Genomic DNA, 19730 nt, shown 5'->3' on the forward strand with positions numbered 1-19730 from the left:
AAATATAAAACATTGCAATGGTCGATGAATGGGCGAGAAGTGGCTACAAAGTGGCTAATTATAGTGGAGACCCGGACAACATAATTAGAACCCGCTTTGATTGATGAAATGGTGAAGTGGATATTCAGACATAATGATTAAGGTGTCCATGATTAGCTCTAATGTGCTAGTTATGAATGTTTAGGAGGAGATAATCACGTTCCTAATTTGGATGGTTCAATGAATTCTGCTTAATTCCAGTTTTAGTTAGAATTAAACTTGCTAGAATAGAAACCCTTGTTTTTTGTGTGGTTTAATGACACATATGACATACATAGCGTAATCCTAACGAATTCAGTTCTAACTAATTAAAACTAAACCTAAACTAAATCCTCGTTTGATATTCATGAATAGTATAAGGGAGTTTTTAACTTTTGGGAAAATTACAGTTTACCCTTCCAAAGTTGACAGCGTTTTTCAATTCGAACATCAAAGTTTTAATTTTTGCAATCCACCTCCACAAAGTTTTAATTTTTTTCAATTCGACCAATATTATCCCAAAATTCCCATATTGCCCCTGATTTTTTTTTTTTTTTTTTTGTTATTAAAAAAAAAATTGGGAGTGCAAAAATGGTCAGATGGCCAAAGGGGTGGCTATGACCACCCTGAATTTTTTTTTTTTTACATTTTTATAAAAAAATAAAAAATAAAAATGAGGGGCAATATGGGAAGTTTTGGATACAATTAGTCAAATTGCAAAAATTTGGAACTTTGGGGAGGTGGATTGCAAAAATTGAAACTTTGGTGTTCAAATTGAAAAACGCTGTCAACTTTGGGAGGGTAAACTGTAATTTTCCCTTAACTTTTTTATATTGTATAATTACAATGTTAAGTAGGACTGACAACTTTTGACATCACCTACAAACTCGACACGAAATTAGTGGATTAATGTTGAGGGGATTAACCTATTTAATTAAATAAATTAATTTAAGATTAACCTATATAATCTTATATCCGTATTTTGGCATGACCCAAATACGACATGCAATAATTAAGGTTGAAAATTTTTGACATGACTCACAAACCTAACACAAAATACCTATGTCTCAAGACCCCAATTTCAACATATGAATACGAATTGTCAGCATTAATTGAGTTTTGTTGGTGCTGCTACGTGTCACTTCCACACTCTTTTGCTCCACCAAACCTATATTTATGAGTCCAACATGTCTCTTTATTTCATCTTACTATTTTCTTTTTCTTTATTTTCTTCCCCTCTTCTTAAATCTCACAAGGCATAGATCGAGAAGATCTTTTATGGTGGGCGAACAATGATTTAATGGAGTGCAATAAGAAGAAAAACGATGGCAAACATGGCTGCACACTAGCAACGAGTTGACATATTTTGAAAGGTTGAAATGAAGAGACCATGTGACCACTTTTGCTTGTGGGTGGAACATGTAAAACGTTCTTACACCAAACTACTTTAGCATCTTTAACTTTAAATAAAAGCCCCTTTACCTTTATTTTCTTCTATTAGTTTTAGGATTAATGCATTCAACCCCATTTCCAGTCAAATTAAATCAGCCGACAATTTTGATACGATTTGACTCAAACTCCAAATAAAATTAGCGAATTAAAGTTGAGAGATTTGACCAGTTCAATTTAATTGATCAAGTTATGATTAATCTATATACTCTTACACTTATCCCTTAATTTGTAAACAAGAATTGCCACCTTGACTGCTACCATATCCAATAATGACAAATATTTTATTTTGTTTTATCTTATAGTATAAATGATTATACATTATTTAAAATATTTAAATAATGTGACAATATATCACCATACAACTCTTCAACGTTTCACTTAAAGGGGGGAAAATCGTACATATATGCCATCTATCAATTCAAGGCCATGCGGATTGTGGGGTCTCATCATGACTGCTTGAATTATTAAGTGTCTCTGTGGAAGTCTTATTCTTATTAATTGGCCCGGCCCATCATATATATCTTTCAGGTTTCTGCAAAGTGGATGAGGATTAGTCCCATCACCCATATATATCCAGTTTACAAGGAAATAAGGAATTTTGTCTAAAATGTTTAATTTTTTAATAGTTTTATTGAAAAATTATGTGTTTCCAGTATACTAAAAAAATACACTACAAGTTTATAAACTGAGTTTATTGTTCCTTCAATAACTTATTAGTACTAATACATCAGCAGAGAAAGATATTAATGAGATAATATTGTCATATCAATATAATAAAATATAATAAGATAATAATAAAAAGTGTAATTTTTAGCGTTACTCGTTTGAATATATGGCATTAAGTAGGATGGTTTTGTGGTTGGATTTTAGTTAGTCATATTGGACCTTTCTTTATTTGGTGGTGGGTCATATTGCACTCAAACAGAAGCATGTTTGGTTCTCTTTTGGGCTATAGCTGAAACTCCAAGGGTTTGGGTCCAGTGTGGAGTTTAAATTGCCCATGTGGTGATATTGCATCACATGTACATGGTCCACAAACAGGTTGTTGGGCCATAAAAAGATTTATGTGTTGAAGTAGTAGGATAAAAAATAGGGCAAAAGAATCCCGTAATTACAAGAGAATCTGCGATCGGGATTCCATATAAAAAATGGCTGAAATTTTGGCTATAGAATTTCATCCTAGGGTATATACACTATCACGTGTCTCATTAATTAAAAAATAATAAAATATTATTTTAATTTTAAAAAGAAAATAATAAAAAAATATGGCCACCTCATTTTTTTCATAGGGGGTGGCTGGCCACCCCATCTAAGACGCGGGGTGGCTTCAGCCACCCCTAAGAGCCAGTTGAGAGTGGCTGAACCACTCCCTAGGACCAAACCCTCAAAAATTATTTTTTTAAAAAAAAAAGGGTTTGGCCCTAGGGTTGCGGGTGGCCAGGCCAAACCTCCCCCCAAAAAAAAAAAAAAAATTGGGATTGGCCCGGGGGGTTGGGAGTGGCCGAAGCCACCCCAATGTCTTAGATGAGGTGGCAATTTTAATTATTTTGTTTTATATTTTTTTAAAAAATTTAAATAATATTTTATTATTTTTTAACTAGTGGGACATGCTATAGCGTATGGATCATTGGAAGAGATTCAATGGCTAGAATTTCAATCATTTTTAATGTGCAATTCCTTAATTATTGCTCAGAATCCCGATCCGAGAATTTGAACTACCTTTTAAAGACCAATAAACATCAAATTAATTAAATATTATATTATGTACCGGCATATAGTTCAAGCATCAACTTATTGGCACAACCAAATCAAAACATTATTGAAGTAGATTTTTGCACAATTAGATTGAACGGTGAGTTACTTACTTGCAAAACGAGAGAAAAGTTACCTAACATGTTACAATTTTAGACCATTTTGAATGGAAGAACTTAAATTAAAAATTAAAATAAAAAATTCAGACGAAAGAATTGAAATACGACGATTATAATGTATATATTTTTTATTTTTTATTTTTTATTTAGAGATTGGATATTTGTCAGTGTTGTCAGCGCCGCATAGAAACAGAAAAATGGACGGGTGACCGACAAGTCAACATCTGTAATGGCAGTTTAATAAGAATCAAGCACACGCCCACGTTCACGTGGCAAGTGGCCATTACTCAGCTTTACATTCCTCCAAGTTTCTCTGCATATTTCCTTTTACTTTTTCTTTTTTTTTTTCTTTTTTTTTTTTTGGCCCACCATTAACAAAATCTATTATTTGTTCGACCAAATGAATGAGATCTCTGTAAATCCACTCGCGTCGAGATAGCGCATCACACTCGAGAACCTCTGATCAGCGATCGGCAGCTCCTCTTGACCCAGACCTCCTCTGGGTCCTCTCTCTCTTTCTCAATGGCACACGAAATTGAAGCCCTTTCAGAATCCGAACGGACAAAGGAAATTGATGAGCCGCAGAAGAAGAAGAACAACAACAAAATCACCTGCAGGTAAGACATCCAACCACCCACCGCCCCCACACAATATCTTTGTTCTTGAATTGGGCAATTTCTGGTGTGATTATAAAAGTAGAAATGGTTTAAGTCTAATATGATTGAGATTGAAGTACAATGGAATTGTAGAGGCCCAACTAGAATAATTGAATTAGAGCCCAAATAACCGTTAGTGCTGATTGTTGATTGTTCACATTGTGAAGAGGTAATTGCAATATATATAAATATTGGTTTCTGAGTTTTCTCTTCTATTATCAAATGTCGACTTTCCATTGATATCAGCCTGAATAACTGAATCAGCATCCAATTGCTTATCAATATCTAAAATCTCTCTTCAATTGATTCGCACATATAGGGAGTATGTCATTCAAATGATTCTCTCATGTTTTCCCACATGTCTCAAGGTAGTTGATTCTTGGTTGACAGCATTCGATTGGTTCTACAGGTAGGTTATTTGGGGTTTCGACCAATTTTTCTACTGTTGAAATCAACTGCAGATGCTCAATTTATTCTTTTTCCATCCACGTTATCATTGTACTCGTCCAATCCCAATGAGCATAACTTTGATGTAAACAACATAGATTTGTGGATTTGGAAGGTTGGTTTGCATTATTGGCTCCCAAATCCATTTCATTGCTTAGATTAATTAAACCTTTATATCCTGAAATTTAGTTTGTCCAAATCCTAGGATGGATTTGCGGATGAGAATCTATGCATTTGACTTGATACGGACGAGAGGTTAGACTGGAAACTTGTGTGGTTGCATCTGCATGTAAGGATTTGGTATACTTCTTTTGTTATTTGACCAAATCCTGAGCACACCAATATCTGGCATAGTGTATAATACGATGATTTGGAATTTGGATGTCTGCTTTAGAAAGTTTGGTAACTTTTCACTTTGCTTTTCTCTCTCTTGTTTTATATAGAAGTACCTTTGTTCTGGTTAACGTCTGTTTCTCTGACGTACTTGTCACTGATTTACTTCAGGTCCTCAGTCAACAGCCAGCTTAAAGAAATAGATCTTTTTCAGGTCTGTATTTCGCCTCAATTTCTTATAGTTTATTTTTAAAAAAGAAATGGTGCTCCTCTCTCAGTATTCTTATGATTTTTTGATATATCAATGTCAGTTAAACTAAACTGGTTTAATTATGATTTTTCTATGACTTGTTCAGTATTATTTCTGTATATAAACTTGCTTGATGTTGTAATCTTTAGTATCATGTGTTGGAAAATATTGCACCAGATAGAATTTTTTTGAAAGTGTTATTTTTTCTCATTCTATATGTTGATTTATTTGTTCTATACTCAGTTTTCGAAAATGTATATGTTGAGTGGTAGTTCTAGATCTTTGTATCTGGGTTTTAGGTTTGTATCTTAGCCCCCTGCTTTTTAAACTCACAACTTATGATATACAGTTTAACAATACGTCAGCAACACCTTCAAGCATGTTAAAACACAGTTTTCCATGTGACACGAACCCTGTGAATGTTGTGATGTCCGAAGAGTCACGTAACTACAAAATAATAACAATAGGATCAAAGCTACCGGTGTTTGCCGGCGGGGAATAGCTCCAATGCCTAAATCAGTCACTGTGTTTAGGAGAATATATGAACTTTGAAGATTGTAAGTGAGATGAAGAGAGTTGGGAGTATCCGATTAAGGAAAAGAAAAGATTACCAAAAATTGAAATGGGACCTCCTTTTTATAGGCATCAGTTAGTAGCTGTCCACTTGGCATAGTGGTCCTCCTGAGGATCCACGTGTCATATACTATGTTGGTGAATCACAGAAGAATGCCACGTAAGTAGATAAAGTCTCCCGAGGATAATCTTCGAGAGCATATACTAGACTCGGTTTATCGAGTCTTTGAACTGAGTATAATATACCGAGCTTAAGCTGATATAACTTACCGACCTTAAGTTCAATAAATAGGTGTAAGTAACCAAGTTTGTATTGTGGGCCGAGTAATTGTTTGTTGGGCTTAGTATGGCCGATCCATGACCCAACAAAGCATTTTGACCCTGGCCATATCAGTCACTTGGCATGAGTTTGTGGAATGAAGTATGTGAACTCTAAGGTCTCACATATTCTTTGTCCTCCTTCTCTTTCCATATCTTCTCATACGCTATTTAGGCCATTTTTTCATCATTCTAAATTTTCATCTCTGGTTGATGATTCAAATAATTAGGCAGCTTTTAGAATCTTGAACAAGTGACTCTTATATTCAGTCTCAAAGATCCAGAAAAATCATGAAATATGAAGCAGCTTGTTAGTGCACTTTCGTCTGAACTTACAATGAAACAGTTATATTAATTCTTACATACATTAGTCTTACCAATGCTATGGTGATGTGTGTTTGATAATTGTCTACAATTCTTCTCTTGTCTTCTTTATCTCTCCATCTCAAGGCTGTTAAGATATGCATTTCTTATTGATTTTTTTTTTTTAAAAAAAAAAAATTCTTTTTCTTTTCTTCAATCTGGTTAGTGCAATCTGTTGGTAAATTTAAGTAGATTTGTTAGACCTCCTTTCATTATTTAAAGTTTGTTTCTCCTTATCCCCACTGGTATCCTTAAATTAGCCCCTTAATGAGTACAGTTCGTCAAAAACCATTGCAATCATATGTTTTGCCCAAGTATCATTTTTGTGTATTAGTTAGTACCACATTTGATTTAGTTTATTAAGAATAGCTCTTACTTTTCTGAGTGGAATGGTCCTCGGTGAGAGCAATATGTATGAATTGCTTCTGTTGGAGCTGTTTTGGACTGTGGAATAGGTTTGAACATCAGATGCATCCTTCAACTTGAACTGGTTGTAGGGGCACCCCCAAGTCTCAACGTGTTCCCCAAATTGTTTTTTAAAATACTTCCACTTTCAAAATCAAATTTTTACCCCCAAAAAAGTTTTCTCTTTTTGTTTTGCGCCCCGCACCTAAAATTCTAGTTTCGCCCTTACCTGGTTGGGAATTGTTGAATCTCATGCTAGTACGTATCTGGCGACAGTTTGTGTCTAATCATCCAATAAAGAAATAAAATACATATGTAGTCTGTTGCTTGATAAAACATGTTGGAGTTTATATACCCTTCTATCCAAATTATTAACTACTATCCATCATTAAAATAGAGCTTAACATATTGACGAGTAGAGATTTACGGCTGCCATGAGGCAGCCAAGCGTCAGACATTTACAATTTTTTTTTTTTTTTTTAATTAAAGAAGATAAACATTAAAGGGGAATTTAAATTTGAGATATTAGCACAAAATTTGAGACATTAGCACCAAATTTAGGATGATTGAATCCCTTTTGGGTGATACCATTCCTAAAGGGTTAACTTTCCGCCCCTAGGTTTTAGTTTTGAATTCAAAAACAAGTTTTGAGGCATTAGAAACTAAATATTAATTCATAAAAATTTAACTAACAAAAAAAATACGAAATGGGGGAAGAGAGAGAGATTTTTACGATTTTTTCTTTTTTTTTTTTAATAAAGTCATGTCAGACTTTGGCAGACACTTATCTGACTCTTGGCGGCCAAATAGCAGGACTCCATATTGACATCACGCGGTTTTCCCAAATTTGGAGAATTTAATGTATGTTGCCTTTTCCTTTTGAGTGGATTAACATCCAATCCTCTGTTTGTATAATTGAGAGCCAACGAAGTGGCTTAATTGAGTAAGGACTATCTATACTTACAATTCCAACTTTGTTATTGAAATCTGTATTCTTTTGTGATAATTTTATTTCTAATATATATTAATTCTTAAAATTACAGATTTCTAATGCTATGGATGGAGATGATATTATTCTCACTTTGACGCTTCCCAGGTTTGCATTTGTTTGTGATATTTTTTTGTTCTTCTTTTGTTTCAATATCTTGGGTGCAAAAATTTTGGCTTTTGATTTCGAAAAATCCTCTATTTTAAACAGTAGAAAAATGTATGACATATTAAAATTAAATGGGTAACGGATAATGATATAGTCGGTTTAGTGTTTGAGGTTGCAGTGGAACACTCAACCTGGTCTAGCTTATTTCTTTCATGATTTCTATGTATGTGGGCATGAGCTTTTGTGATTGTACCACGTGTGTGCAAATGTACCACTATTATTTTAATTTTCTTGTGAGGTTGCTAATGCCTTGTTGAAGTTTTGGGTTGTCTTGGGTTGTACTTAGACGAGTAGTCGACTTGTATGCTTGTTGGTGGACTGTTGTTGGCACTAGAAGTGCTATTGTGTAGAAGATGATGTCTTTGTGTCTTTTATAGTTTCTATGGAAGGAAATGAATGACAGAAATTTTGAGGACCATGATAGGATATTAGAGAAAATTAATTCTTTTGTCTTCAAAACCCTGTATCTTTGGACAACTGCTTTTGATTCTTATTTGGTGATTAGTTATCATGATTTTCTTATTCTGTTTTCTCCTTCTAGTTAGGTATTTTCTCTTGTATACTTCATGTGAAGCTGAGGGCGCCTCTTAATTTTTAATGATATTTCAATTACTTATCAATTTTTTTTTTTTTTTTTTGTTTGTTTGTATATGCAGAACAGTGCCAAGGACAGTCAGTTTCAGTGCAAATATCAAACTCCTTGTTGGATTCTGCATCTTTGTTTTAGAAATCTTTTATGGTTTAGTCCACAATGAACCCATGAACCAGGAGAAGAGGGCACTTTTGAACTTAATGCTTTTTACTGGTTCCTTGATCTTTATTCTTTTGATTGAGATATCACAACTTTTTTCCCATAGACTAACACTAGAAGAACGGAGGCTCGTCCGCCTGGTTGGGTGGCTTCAAGAAGCCCTAATTTGTATAGTGTTTGTTACCATAGTTTACTGGACACCGATGGTACCACCAATGACTATTGCGACCTTGGAAAGGAGTCAGCTGTCTGCACGAGTCGATGCAGCACCTGTCAATGTATGCTTTCGTGCAGCTCAATCCCTTGCTTGTTCGCTAGTGCACTATGGCTTTTCAGCCTCCATTCTCTGGGAGAAAAATGTTTGTTGGATGCCTCAACAATTAAGGGGGGCATGGTAAATCTTCTGTATAGTTTCATTCTTGATGTGCAGTTGTGTGATTAAATTTTTTTAGCAGGCAATTTTCTTGTATACTTCTTGAGATGCAATTACTTAATTCAATGAGATGCAATTACTTAATATTTTTTTTTAAAAAAAAAAACACTTTTCAGTATAGTGTTTATTCTAGTTGCATATGGTGTAATCATATGGTTGAATATTCAATTAGATATCGTTTGTGGTTATTATTGTTAGTGTGAAACTGTGAATGAACCATATTTTCTTCACAGTGCAGTTGCTGATTTCAATTTGAGGGTTGGTTGGGGTGGCAATTTGTGTTCGTGTGTTAGGTTTAGGTCGTGTTGAGACATGTGTATAATACCATATAGATCAATCCTAATCTACTAATTTCGTATTGAATTTATGTCGAGTTCGTAGGTCATGTCAAAAATTGTCAATGATTGCTTCGAAAATTTTCTTTATTTGGTTTAGTTGACGTAATCTTAACCATATTTTGTTCTTTAGGTCCTGCATGGCTTAATGTCACCTTGCATAAATAAGGGTTAATTAATAGGCATACGATTGGAGCCCAAGAGAGTCATAGTCATTTCTATTACTGTCAATATTATTTCCTATTTCATCTTATCCTTCTTTTGATCACATTCCAAATACACAAAAAAACAAGCTCACACATCACATAAAAAGAATAATTCATTAACAAATTTGATGTATTATTCAGCAAATCCACCATAGATGTGGTTTTTGACGCTTATGAGCCTATTAAAGTTGGTGTACTTGGCCTCAGATGGGCCCTTAAAGGCCCACTTTGTTAAAAAATTACATTCTAATAGGAATTCCTGTGAACCAACTCAAATCTAGGTCGGCCCAGAGAATTGGATGGTTACTGGTGTATCCAGCTCCCATTGGGCCTTCCACTGTCAAAAAACCCATAAAATTTATCTAGGAAACCAGAGCCAATGTGGCCAGGTCGAAAACCTACCCCCAACCAATTCCTCCTCTCGTCAAGTCAGGTAACAGTTTTGCCACGCGCCAAGAAACCTCCCCCAGTATCCAATATTTGTAATTTGTAAGGAAGAGAAGACCTTTTGGCTTTTGCCGACCATTCATATAATAATATTATAGTTTGTCATTTTGCTTTACTTTACTAACTTAAAATAATGGAGGTGATAGACAAGTCTGATATTTGTTATCTTTTAGGCCTATATATAGTATTTGTCTTGTGGGTAGTGTATCAACAAAAGTCGTCATGATATTTTAAGGACAGTGGAGATGGATAGGTATGAGCTTTTATTACTATTATTATTTTATGTGGGTGGGAATAGGTTTGAGCTTGATGTGCAACATACACATATAGACAAATCGTAGTCAAGACTGTTTCTGGTTTGTTTTATATGTATTTGGTGTCAACCTATAATATTGCCACTTGACATGAATATCTATCTGTTTTGTGGGGCTTGCTGCTTTTATGCCCACATGTGGAAAGGTTAAGATCGTTGTGGGACATAGTTTTCTTTATGTCAAGTCCAAGGAATGGATCAAACAAAATGGGTGGAAACCTCTGGAATGGAATGGAATGGAATGGAATGGGTATCCTTTTCCTGCTCTGTTTCCCCGTTTGGTGTTTACGTTAAGTATGCTTTTTGGTTGAAGTCTTAGTTAGTGTCTATTATTAGTAGTAGTAATATTAATATATTTGTTTTGAACTTTCTGGACAGATCTAAGTTTGAAGCAGAAAAGCTGCTGTGTCGTGTCCAGTGCGTGTCCTTGAGGATGGATGGGCCTAATTTCCCATTTTGTTACTGTCGGTGGGTTAATGTCGAAGGGGACGAGGCCGGAAAAGGAAAGGAGACAGAGCTTTCAAGGAGATACACACTACTAGTGCAAATCCATCAAAGCCACCCTAAAACATATGAAAGCAATACATTTTACCACATAGAAACAAAAGGAACACCCGAGAACATGGTGAAACTCGACTGAACCATCCATCAAAGTTGACCCCCCCCCCCCTCTCACCTTCTTAGAAAAGGACCATTCCACCAAGGGGATATAATCACAAAGAAATAAAGAAAAGGAAAGAGTTTTATTGGAGCGACAATTCGTGATTGTGTGTTGGGTTTGCATCATGTCGAGACGGGTATATATATACAGGCTCTAACCTGTTTAGTTAATGAAACTGATTAGACCCATCAACTAGAACCTGCTAATTTCGTGTTAGATTCATAAGTCATGTCAAAAAAATTTAGTCCTAAATTTCTTGTGTCGGGTTCTTTACAACCCTAATCAGTTAATTTCGTAATGATTTCGCGAATCGTGTAAAGAATTTGTCGGGCTTCTAAAATTTTATGAATGTTCAAATGGTTGGAGCATGATTTGGAAATAGAAAATCAAAGGGCATGCAAATTACTTTTGGTTTAGCCATGTATTGGTGACTTATTATTCACATGGCAAAGCCAAATAGAGAAGGAAAAAGGCACATCAGTTGATCCTTTCAATTGGGGATAGAGAGGGACTCGCACTCTTATTCGATAGAAACAAGTCATTGACATGGAGATATTTCTATTGCTCAATGATCAAGAATAAAAGCACTGTTATCCATCCATAGAGGATAACACAAGTTGCTAGGAAAAAACAAAAGATGCTTAAACTAATGCTTTCATGGCATCATTGTTGCTGACTGCTGAGTTAGTTGTCCTGCTTTACTGGTGCATAAAAAAATAATTTAAAAATTTTAATTTTTTTTTTTTTTTTAAAAAAAAAAACATAAATAGCAAAAACATAGGACTATTAAGGATATTTTCTTGTAAATGCCAACAAAATGCTGACATAGTGACATATGGTTTATATAGGTTAAAAGGGATTTTCATTTTTTTTTTTTTTTTAACAGAAAATCCAAAAAGCTACCACATGCTACTAGTAGGAAACCATTGTAAATGCAAAGACAAGATCTGATATGCTTGTTAAAATTTTGTTTTCTATCCTTTGTTTAATATTTTTTTCAAACCAGAAAGAAAAAAACTTCCTCCAAACAACAGATTTTGTGAACAGATTTTCATGTGATTTGATTACAATCCCATCTTTTTTCAACTTTACTAACAACAGGATTGTTAAGTAGAATCAGGACTAGATCTTGGCAAAATTGATATGTACTCCTAAGTTGTATATCAAACAGAGATAACAGGAAAAAAAAAAACAGGGGAAAAAAATGTAAAACAACAAGAACAAAGAAGGGAATAACAAGAAAATGGAGATGAAAAAGGTTAATTCATTTAGTACTAGTACTCTCAGATGGGCTCAAGCTCAAAAGTTCCTCTAAATATTCAGCTCCCAAATCCTCCAACACCACCACACTTTCTGATCTTGTATCTGTCTTCCCTTTACTTTTCTTAACCATTGATTTTCTTCTCAAGGAGTGCTTCCTCTTTAGTGCCACCACCGGCGAGCACCCCTCCTCACACCGATACTTCATGTCTTGGAGTGAATTTCTGACCACTTCCACCGGAAAATTGAGCACAGCCAAGGTACCCCTCATTGAGAATGCAGCTTGATCATATGCTAGAGCAGCTGCCTCAGCACTATCAAAGGTTCCGAGCCATACCCGGATGCCGTGCCGAGTCGAATCCCTTATCTCTGCTGCGTACTTCCCCCACGGCCGCCTTCGAACCCCTCTATAGGACTTCTCTTTCTTGCATACTTCCTCCTTGGCATCGGAAGTGACTTCCTCTTCCTTAACCACACATGTGGTTTCTTTAGCCCCCTTGGCTAGGACATCCAAAAGTAGCATTTCCTCTGAGTCATTGAGATTGAAGGGAAGGGAATTATGGTGGAAAAGAAGCTCATCCCATGAGAAGGATTCTCCAAAGAATGATTCTTCTTGTGAGAAATCTGAATTTGGGTACTCAAATAAGCAAGATTCCATGGTGGAATTGATCGGCTGGACTTGGTGTTTTTTTTTTCTTCTGTACTTGGAACTTGGTGGTGGCAACTTTGTTTTGGTGTGCCCATATTTGCATACCTAACCCATTTATATACCCAAAGAAAAAAGAGTGGATTTGAATGGACAAAAAGATTAGAATAAGGCAAATATTAAAATAATTTACGATGATTAAACAAAAGCAAGTTGAGAGTAAGGTTATTGGGCAAGGAGGATGTCCTAAGATTATAGCATAATTTAATGCAAAAATGTCATATTCTTCGTTGTGGGGGGTGGTTTAGGCACGTGGGTCATATCAGCGGCGGCGAGGTAGGTATATTGGATATTCCGTGACGCCTAGGTTGCCGCTTGTCCTTATGGCACCCCTCTTGGTGGGTGCTTTTCCCAGCGATTACGAGAGTTGAATGGTCAATCTAGGGTTCATGCATTTTCATGTAACTTATTTGTATCTTATCAAAACAGAGTATATACATATATATATATATATATATATGTTAAAACTTTATTTAGTTATTTATTTTTGTAACACGAATTTAGCTAGTTATAAGGGTTGAGGAGTCTAACCCATTTAATTAAATGGACCGAGTTACGGTTGACCTATATAGTTTTATACTCATACCTTAACACGATCCACGAACTCGACACGAATGCAATATGAAATTAGCGGGTTGGGATTAAAAGGTGTGATTGATTTAATTAAATGGGTCGGATTAATATTAACCTATAAAATCTTATATCTATGTCTCAATACAAGTCGACACACGAATTCAAATTGTCACCCCTAACTAAAAACGTCAAAACTGTTTTGACATTTATGAGACACTTTCTTAAATAGAAACATAAAAGCAACCCCAAAAACACATTAACAAACAAACATATATACCGATTTCCTTTTGATTGGACTTCCTGATCCCTATTATTAGTTCAAGTCATGAAATCGTGCTCAATAGGTCAAGTTTTGCTTCTGTATTTGAACGAGAAAGCACATGTAAAAATAAAATCATTGCCTAATGGCTCCTAAAGACCCTTTAAAATTAAATTTTTAGTTTCGTCTATAGTCATGAATATAGTGCATAAAAAAATGTAAGTCAATGTCATTCATCAAAGGACAGAACATGTTTGTGACTGGTTCTAGATACATTGAAAGGTGACCCGAATGTGCTTCTCTGTTTTACTTCACGTTTATTCTATGCAAAACATATTTTGTGATAAAGATCCATTTTCTTATATTATTGGGTCAACAAAGCTCATCATAAAGCTTTTATGAGAAATAAATTTGACCCAAAGCTTCTATAAAACTCACTTATTCGAATACGTCTTAAATAGTCCACTCTCTTGTTAAAGCAGATGAATTTCATAAAGATTTTTATTTATTTATTTATTTATTTATTTTGACGTTTGTGGTCCGAAACCGAACGGTAAATTACTGAAAATTTTCAAATAGGAGAAAAATGATATAGTTAAATTTATTTGAATGACAATAACAGGTACTTTTAAAAGAGAAATGTCTCCAATATCGGTGATTAAAGCCTAATAATTTGTACGTGGTCCTTTCTTGTAGGACTACAAATTTTCAAACGTTTTTATCCAAACTTCGTTGGTGACTTTGACAGAGCTCAAACAGAGGGCCTGTATCTGGACCTTTACAAAAACGTCAAAATCAAACATATGTAGCTTTTCTTCACAAATCCTCCACCCCACCTCTGCCTCTCTATCTGCAGTCATTTCAAGTATATCACAAGAAACTAAAGAGTCTCAAAACCCATATAAATTTCCCTCATTGTCTTGTTGTTGACAAAATCTAGAGGTAGAAGATTGTTTAAGATTGCCTGGAATCTTAGAATTCTTGTTACTCCTGCCTTATTTCATGCCATAATTTAACCGAAAAAAAGAAAAAGAAATTGGCCTAAGAGTTTAGTATGTTATTTATGACTAATGTGTTTTAGTACTAACGTGTCAGTGTTATCTTTGACCATCACAAAATTAATTTTGACCATTTCGAATTAGTGCTCCGTTTACTTCGACGTAAAATGGTTTCCAAAAAATGATTTTCGTATTTTATGGTGTTTACTTCGACGTAAAATAGTGGTCAACGGAAAATATTTTCCTTTTGACCGAAAATTCTTCTTTAATTTCGGAAAATGGTTTACGATTTTGAAAACCGTAAACCATTTTCCGACTATGAGTATGTCATTCTTAAATCGATGGACCTTGCCAAGACCCGCCCAAAACTTCGCAGGGATTTGACCAGGACCTACCCGAGACTTGACCGGAACCCGCCCAGGACCTGTCCGGGACTAGCACAGGACCTGCCCGGAACCCTCCCGAGAATTGACTAGGACTCTCCCGGGACTTGACCGGGACCCGCCCAGGACCTGCTCGAGACCTGACAGGGACCCTCTCGGGACTTGACCGGGACCTGCCCGGGACTTGCCCGAGACCTAACCGGGACCCACCCGAGACTTGATCGGGACCCGCCTAGGACCTGTCCGGGACCAGCACGGGACCTGACCGGGACCCTCTCGGGACTCTCCTAGGACCTGCTCGGAACCCACTCGGGACCTGCCCGAGACTTGACCGGGACCCGCCCAGGACCAACCCGGGACCTGACCGGGACCCTCCCGGGACTTGACAAGACTCTCCCGGGACCCACCCGGGACTCGCCCGGGACCCACCCGGGACTCGCCCGGGACCTGACTAGGATCCTCCCAGGACTTGACCGGGACCTGCTCGGAACCCCGGCGGGACCTGCCTAGGACCCCGGCAGGACTCACCCGGGATTTGATCGGGACTTGATCGGGACCCGCCCGAGACCTGACCGGAACCCGGTGAGGTCTCGAGCAAGTCCTGGGCAGGTCCCGAGCAAGTCCTGGGCGGGTCCTGGTCAAGTCCCGGTGGGTCCCATGCGGGTTCCGGTCAAGTCCCAGCGGGTTCCCGGGCGGGTCCAAGTCAAGTCCCAGGAGGGTTCCGGTCAAGCCCCGGTCAGGTCTCGGTCAAGTCCTAGGCAGGTCCCAGCACGGTCCCAAGCAAGTCCCGGGCGGATCCCGTGCAGGTCCTGGGCGGGTCCCGGGCAGGTCCCGGGAGACTCCCGGTCAAGTCTCGAGAGGGTTCCGGTTAGGTCCCGTGCTGGTCCCGGACAGGTCTTGGGCGGGTCCCGGTCAGGTCTAGGTCAAGTCCTGGTCAAGTCCTAGGCGAGTCCCGGCACGGTTCCGAGCAAGTCCCGGGCGGGTCCCAGGCAAGTCCTGGGCGGGTCCCAGGCAAGTCCCGAGTAGGTCCCGGGTAGGTCCCGGTCAAGTCCCAGGTAGGTCCGTGCGGAGTTTCGAACAAGTCCCTTGCAGGTCCCGATGGAGACCTTATTGGAAAATATATATATATATATATATAAAAAGATATTGAAAAAAATATATATATTTTCCGTGTACAAGGTAAACGCCGTAAAATGTTTTCGATGAAATATATTATCAAGGAAAATAGCTTTCCTGAAAATATTTTTTCTTGAAAATATTTTTCGAAGAGAACCAATTTACGTCGAAGTAAACGGAGCTAGGTGTATAACTGACCAACTTAATAGTCGTGATTCCCCCCAAAAGTTTTGTGGAAGTGCACAACCACCTCCTTACTCATGAGAGTCGTTGGGGTTGGCTATTCAGCATGTAAGCAGTCATATGTACAATTGTGTATATCACTAGCCAGGAACAAACCCTAAAATTATTATAAGCAAGGCCATGAGTCAAAAAAATTTGACTGCTAGGGACCAATACTATATAATTTTTTTTTACCATAAAAATTTTTTGTTCTTAGGAATTGAGGGGAGGGGGCCATGGGCCTATGCTAGTCTCTCTCTCCCTCCGTCCCCGCTAGCATTTTTCCTTCCTTAGTGCCTATAATAGCCCTCTCAAAAGCAGATTCTTTGGGGTTTAAAGGATTAAGAAAACAAATTCTCTAAAACCCTTGAATAATCATTAAATTTCATGGATCAATCCCTTGAATGAAAGAGATGTAGAAGAGATAAAAATTACCCAGTTATAACCTCTAGGGAATAGATATAATATAGTGTAAAATGAAGATTATGTTAGGCCAGGGCAGTCAATTATTCATTAAAAAAAGATTATCTGATTGCGTACACTATAATTCTTACTATTTTTTTTTTACATGATAATTCTTACTATTAATGAAACCCAACTGACTCTTTCTAATAAAGGGTAGAAAAAAAATTCCTCCTTTCTCACGTGACTAGAAATGAGTACTTGACTGTATTGTATATGGACCCAACAAATCTAGGCACAGTCATTTTTTTAAGTTTGACATGTTTTTTTGGTCATGAATTGGTCCTCCTGATTCATAGTACATGGTCACTTCCCAGGTTACACCTTTGAATTTCCTCCATAATAATTATTATTTTTTTATAGTTACAAAAGGCCCCACAAATGGATGGTTCCTAACCATTTTCCCTGTCCTATTCAAGCTCTTCTCATGATGCCACGGCACTAACAGTTGCTGATGTCATTTTAGTGCAACCTCTTTTAACTGAAATTGATAAAATATGAAACATGCTATTAGGGTTGGCCACCTTTATTATATGCTAATCTGTCATATTCAAGCCTCTATAAATTTATAATTAACTTGTGAATAAATAAACAAACTCCATGCTTTTGATCACATAATTGTACATATATACTAAGCCTACAGCGCTACTTAGGGTCTGATAAGGTGTGTGTTTAAGAGGCATAAAAGTGCGTTTAATATTCAAAAAGTTCGTTTGAAGAAAAAAGTACATATTTGGTAAAAAAGAAATTGAAAGCGCTTTTAATTGTCTAAAAAATCTAAAAATAGCTAAAATACAATTTTTGGCAAAATCTTAAAAATAAAACTTTTGCCAAAAAACATTTTTTTTGACTTAAAAGCTCTATTTCTTAAATACAATCCAAAAACAAACTCTTAGTTGCCCTCTAATATCTATATGTATAGATATTGTTGATACGATATATTTTTAGTCAGCTAGACCGGCGATAGGGTACTTGCAAAACAAGCGAGGGTGATGTCGACCAAAAGAAAGTTGGCGGAAGACTTCTGATGCCTAAGTTAATAGTAGCTCTATAAAATATTATATCATGGCTATATATGAATGGTGGGCAAGCAAGGTATAAAGCATTTTTTTTTCTACAAAAAAAAAATAAAAATAACAGTTAGTCTTCATAGTTCGGATCAAAATTTCCAATAATTGATTAGTAATTTAGACAATAAATGTGAAAAAAGTGTATATAAAACTCACTTACTCAAATGAAGAAGCAGATTACTTGAGACCTAATCGAACAGATGGAATCTTTATCCTCATAATTTGGGGGATAAAAATGGTCAATCTATCTTTGTCCAATTTTCACTGCACTTTCGGTTTGGTGGTAGCTAGTGAGCAAGTTGGCACACGTTTGTAATATAGTCACAAAGTTTCTGGGGATGGGGCCATGGAATATGAGCACTTGTGGGCATGGTGCATGAATCCGTACCTGAATTGAACCATTTCATAGAAAGGTGGCTTAGCTTGAGGGATCCATTCTCTTATCACATCAAAATATGTTGGGGGAAGGGCATTTAAGGTGATGATCAAATTGTTTTGTCTTTTGTCACTGTCGATAATGATTTCTTGATTGCTCTAGCTAGGAGAATTAAGCATTGCATTTTGGTTAAACTACAGGACTCTAAATCATTCTCCCACGTGCGATAATTAGCTAGTGCATGTATCTCTTTTAAGTTGCTTTTTATTATACTTATTGAAAGAGGAGTATGACAATCTTGCATGCATAATTGAAGTTTGACAATTCTTTTCTAGAAATTCAATCCTCAAATAAATTAATATTTTACTAGATGTAAAAAAAGAGGGAAGTGACATGTCTTTATTTAATCCGTAGACAAAGAATCATTAAGATTCTTGTAATTAGGTCGATTTGTCTCCTACATTTGAATAAATAATTGTGAGAAATATTCAATGAAATCTACTTGCTTGAGCAGGTGTTTGGATTGTCCGAATACATATTTAGACAAGTAGGCCTTATTTGAAAGCCTCTCTTTTAAGTTGATGGGTTTCGCTGTCATTAAAGTCAATTTTGAGGACACACCCATCAATTTTAAGAACTATCTCTATAATCCTTTTAAAATTATATTTTTATTGTCAAAAAAAAAAAAATCATCCCCATACCTAAAATTCTGGTTTTGTCCTGCAATCATATAGCGCCCCAGAATTTTCAAAGTTATTTAAATAGATTATTTCGATAATGGTGTTATTTTAAAGATCCATTGTAACCAAAGATTTTAATTCTTGAAAAATTTATGGTATTACAGAGAGTGGTAATTAGAGAATGGTAATTGGTGAAATAAAAGGATAGTAAATGGTATGAAGAATTGTATGGGTAGGTAAAATAGTAAAGGTAGAATAGTCAATGGTAGGTATAAGGAGAGTAGAATTTTAAATAAGAAGGTAAAATAGTCAATGGTAGGTATAAGGAAGGTAGAATTTTAAATAAGAATAGTCAATTGTATGTATACTAAGTAGGTAGGTGGAATAGTAAAATGAGGGTATAATTGTAAATTGAAGGTAGAATAGTATTTGGTTTTCTCCTATAAATAGAGCTCTTTCCCTTTACAATTTCACTACTCCTCTCCCATCTCTTACACATATTCTTCCTTCTTCCGCTTTCTATTCGGTCTTTCTTCTTTCTAAGAGTGTTTACTTAGAATAGAGAGAAAAAGGGCGAGACAAAGTGCTACAAGAAAGAAAGAACACAAGAGATAGCGGACTTTAGAAATTAGTTTCA

General features: G+C 36.3%; 2 protein-coding genes across 2 annotated transcripts; one reads left to right on the forward strand and one right to left on the reverse strand.

Moving 5' to 3' along the window:
* Positions 1–3723: 3723 nt before the first annotated feature.
* LOC132166501 (uncharacterized) lies at positions 3724–9091 on the forward strand. Its single transcript, XM_059577325.2, has 4 exons — positions 3724–3958; positions 4949–4991; positions 7730–7782; positions 8499–9091. Exons 1-4 carry the CDS (start codon positions 3864–3866, stop codon positions 8989–8991), a joined length of 684 nt encoding a protein of 227 aa, XP_059433308.2. The 5' UTR covers positions 3724–3863; the 3' UTR covers positions 8992–9091.
* A 3138-nt stretch (positions 9092–12229) lies between these two features.
* Positions 12230–13067, reverse strand: LOC132166134 (ethylene-response factor C3). The gene has a single exon (XM_059576906.2). It carries the CDS (start codon positions 12904–12906, stop codon positions 12253–12255), a length of 654 nt encoding a protein of 217 aa, XP_059432889.2. The 5' UTR covers positions 12907–13067; the 3' UTR covers positions 12230–12252.
* Positions 13068–19730: the final 6663 nt, after the last annotated feature.

This window comes from Corylus avellana, chromosome 11 (genome assembly GCF_965113065.1).
Source record: "Corylus avellana chromosome 11, dhCorAvel1.hap1.2, whole genome shotgun sequence".
Classification (NCBI taxonomy): domain Eukaryota; kingdom Viridiplantae; phylum Streptophyta; class Magnoliopsida; order Fagales; family Betulaceae; genus Corylus; species Corylus avellana.